General features: G+C 33.2%; 1 protein-coding gene across 1 annotated transcript; it reads left to right on the top strand.

Annotated features, from left to right (window-relative positions):
- Positions 1-217: 217 nt before the first annotated feature.
- Positions 218-895, top strand: LOC136220374 (germin-like protein subfamily 1 member 16). Its single transcript, XM_066008197.1, has one exon. It carries the CDS (start codon positions 233-235, stop codon positions 773-775), a length of 543 nt encoding a protein of 180 aa, XP_065864269.1. The 5' UTR covers positions 218-232; the 3' UTR covers positions 776-895.
- The last annotated feature ends 3265 nt before the right edge of the window (positions 896-4160 follow it).

Raw genomic sequence — 4160 nt, 5'->3', positions numbered from 1 at the left:
AGGCGTGAGACTCATACGCCCTCACCACAGGAAGGGCGTAATAGCATCACGCCCTCACCTGTGTGAGGGCGTGATGCTATTACGCCCTGGGGTGATAAATTTTTTAAAATTTTTTATTTATACATATATATAAATTGTAAGTACTTAATTTGTTAAGTCCTTAATTTTATCATAGAATATAATTGATGAAATTTGTTATACTTTTGCTATATATGCAGTGTTTGTGAATGGAATGTTTTGCAAGGATCCAGAGAAAGTGACAGTGGAAGACTTCAGTTTCTCAGGATTCAATATTCCAAGAAACACATCAGAGCAGCTAGGAGTTTACGTGACACTTTTGGATGTGAGCATTATACCAGGACTCAACACAAATGGCATATCTTTAGCTCGTATTGATTTCTCACCAAATGGGGGATTAAACCCACCTCATACCCACCCTCGAGCAGCTGAAATTCTAACAGTTTTAGAAGGTACTGTTTATGCTGGTTTTGTTGGTACTAATCCAGATCATCGCCTTTTCGCCAAAGTTCTTCATCCTGGAGATGTTATTATCTTCCCATTTGGACTCATTCATTTCCAGATGAATATTGGAAAAACTCCAGCAGTTGCTATTGCTGCTTTGACAAGCCAAGATCCTGGAGTTATCACTATTGCTAATGCTGCTTTCGGTTCTGAACCAGCTATGGACCCTCGTGTTCTTGCTAAAGCTTTCCATCTTGACCAACATTTAGTCACCAAACTTCAGAAAGAGGAATGGATCAATCCAACATATTAGTTTTCTTTACCTTTACCTGCATAATAAAATCTAATGCCTCTTCGTTATTAATTTTCTTTTTATTTGGAAATCTTTGTATGCCTTTCACCAAAATAAAATTACCTGTTCATTGTTTGTTTAGCACTTCAGTCCCTTATTGAATTAATAACAAATTTAACAGATCTAATCCGTTTTCCCTCATTAATACATGACACAGCCCACTAATTACCTAACAATTGAAAAAGTTACAAAATAAAAAAGAACTGATTTATGGAATTAATCCTCTATAAGAAGACTAAAAGAAGAGTTATTCATACATTTTTGCTCAAAATATACGAGTACAGTAGCATTTATCAAATCTATATAGTATACTTTTTTTTTTTTTTTTGAAAGCAGTGTATATAGTATACTTTGGTTGGAAGAAAATTCATAGTACCCATATTTTAGTGTACTTCTGAAACCTAGACTTTATATTTCAAAATTTCTAATTCTGAAACCTTGATGAATTGTACCCTATTATATATTACAAAATATTTTGTGGTTATTATTGGAAGTTAATTCTGAAATCTCTAAGTTAAAGATTTTTTTTTTATTTATCTAAATATACTTCAATGGTCAAGGAACCCAAAAGTACAAATCGATAGGTAAAATTCAAGGAATTAGCTTAAAGCGTGTACAAGACAGGTTTAGCCATATGTTAAAATTTCATTAACAAATGGACTTGTCAAGACAAGAATCTTTAACCATTTGATCTAAGCGTCTCTAGCTAATAGGTAAGTTTTGGTTCGGGAGCCATGGGGTTGAGGTCGGGAGTGCTAGCATAGCTGGGATGTCCGTCTCCGGTTCCTCCTCGATAACCAGCCTTTAATAAAAAAAAAAAGCTAATAGGTAAGTTAATAGTAATACACTATGTCACGGAACCATTTGATTTAAAAGTTTCAAGCTAATAGATAAAACTAAAAAATAGCTATTATTATTATTAGGGGTGCACAAAATTAATTAATCCACTAAATATAACCAAATCAGCCAATCTAACCTATATAATTTTGTTCTATGGATTTAGTTGAACCCAACCCTTATAAGGGATTGGTAGACTGGATTGAGTTGTTTTTTAATTCAAATATTTAAATGTATTTTTTTTATTTTTTTATTTTCAATTAAAAAAAGATATTATAAAATATTATTATAATTCACATATTAATTAGAAAAACGCGAAAAATCACAAAAAAAAGGAAAAAAAATGTGAAAAACCATATATTCTGCCTAGCTTTTATAGAATCTGCCCAACCTTTTCATTTGCATGTTCCCGATCATTTAAAGTTCGTTTATGTTCCCAATTTTTATATAACCACATTCTTGATTTCCTAAACTTCATTCTAGACTTTTTATTTACTCAATTATGTATCCGAAAGCTCTTATACGAGTCATCCAAAGTTTAGTCCAAATCAGTCCTTGAATTTATGTACTTGTGCCTCTTTCAATCCACCCAAATATTGTTCGAACCAGAAATCTACAAGCGAAGTTCACTAAAGTCACTTTTTTTGTCCAGTACCTTTCCATCACCATTTTGGGCTTTTTAAAGTCTTCTTTTGCTCTCAACTTCTTATAAATACTTGTTCCTGACATTCTAAATTTCACTCTAGCCTTTCGTTTTGTCTGATTCTGTGTCCGGAAACCCATTTTACAAGCCTTTCGTTTAGCTTTTATACAATATGCCTAACTTTTTCATTTGCATGTTCCCGATCATTTAAAGTTCGTTTATGTCCCCAATTTTTACATAAACACATTCTTGACTTCCTAGACTTCATTCTAGCCTTTTGATTTACTCAATTCTGTGTCTGGAAGCTCTCATACGAGTCATCTAAAGTTTAGTCCAAATGAGCCCCTGCATTTAAGTACTTGTTGTTGGTGTGCCCTAGTTCATAGGCATTGGTTCTTATAAAATGTATTTGTGTCACATTAATAAAGGCATTAATCTAGTTTATTGATATCTTGTGCTATAATATGAATAGAGAATCCATTGATTGATAATCGTAAAACCATATCCCAAGTCTATTCTATCATGGGAATGATTAGGACCACAGACTTGTATATTCGACAACTGTATGGTAGTAATTGATACTAGCCATAGCACTTGATAAGTCAGTTGTGAATATGGGTACATGTTGTATACATGTGACTGGATCGATCCGCCCGAGAAAACTACATGGTGGTTGTGTCATTAGTTTTCTTAAGTAGGTCTCTAACTGTCCTCAGACCAGATTTCATTATAATATCAATGTGGGATCAGGTTCACTTTGACATGCGCCTAACAGGTCTGTAACAGGATGCCAAATACGGGTATGATTGGGTGAACAGGTGAACACATTAGTATTGATAGTGAAGTGATGGAATTACCACTCACATAACAGTGAGATGATATCACAGGCCACTTGATAAGTGAGATTGATAAGTGTGTGGCCACACCCTGATAAGTAGTTTACTTATCTGATTCATTAATCTACTTAAGATCAAGAAATATCATAAACATCAGAGAAGATGACATCCGCCATGCCTCTAATTTATAATATCGATGTCAAATGGTAAAAGAAGTTAAGAGATAATTACAGGGTCTCTGCATCTTTAGACTGCTGAAACTCTGTCTTAGTTAGGGGCAATAATGGTTTGCTAGAACCCACTTACTGTCTGTGAGCCATAAGCCCACTGCTAGCTAAGGACAGACCCATAGGATCGTGCACATCGAACATTTGAGTTAGAACTTATAGAACGGTACATTGGAGAGATATAATTTATTAATTGATTGACAATAAAATGTCAAGGTAATTAATTAGTGGTTAATTAATTGATTAATTGATACTTTGTATCAATGTAATTAATTAATGGTTTTAGGAGTTGAGTATTTAATTGATTAATTAATTTGGGAAATGTAATTAATTAATTTGTAAATTAATGAAATTGCATTCGGTGAATAATTAATTAATTGATACGTCAATTTATTAATTAGTGTTGTTTATTTAATTGGGATAGTTAAATTTAATCTAATCATAATTAATTGCATAGAATAAATACTATTGGTATTTATTTATGTAATTAGATTATGATTGGATTAGTTTTGTAATTAACCAATTAACGCTAAACCAATTAGGTTTAGAAATAAACACACTATATATATAAAATTAACCTAATAACCTAATCACTAATTCATATGATTTTCGGCCACAATTCTATTGCTTGGGAAGCAATAAGTTAGGCGGCCACCACATGATCAAAGGTGAGGAATCTTTGTAAAATTACTCAATCTCTCCAGATCTTCCTCCGTTCTTCGGCTAGCACCGGTTCTGGCTCAATAGCTGTTCGTGCACCTGACTACAGAGATCTTACTACCTTGTGGATTCTTCAGCCGTCT

Source organism: Euphorbia lathyris, chromosome 2, assembly GCF_963576675.1.
Source record: "Euphorbia lathyris chromosome 2, ddEupLath1.1, whole genome shotgun sequence".
Lineage (NCBI taxonomy): Eukaryota > Viridiplantae > Streptophyta > Magnoliopsida > Malpighiales > Euphorbiaceae > Euphorbia > Euphorbia lathyris.
The sequence above is the reverse complement of the archived record's forward strand: the minus strand, read 5'-3'. Positions and strand labels throughout refer to the sequence as shown.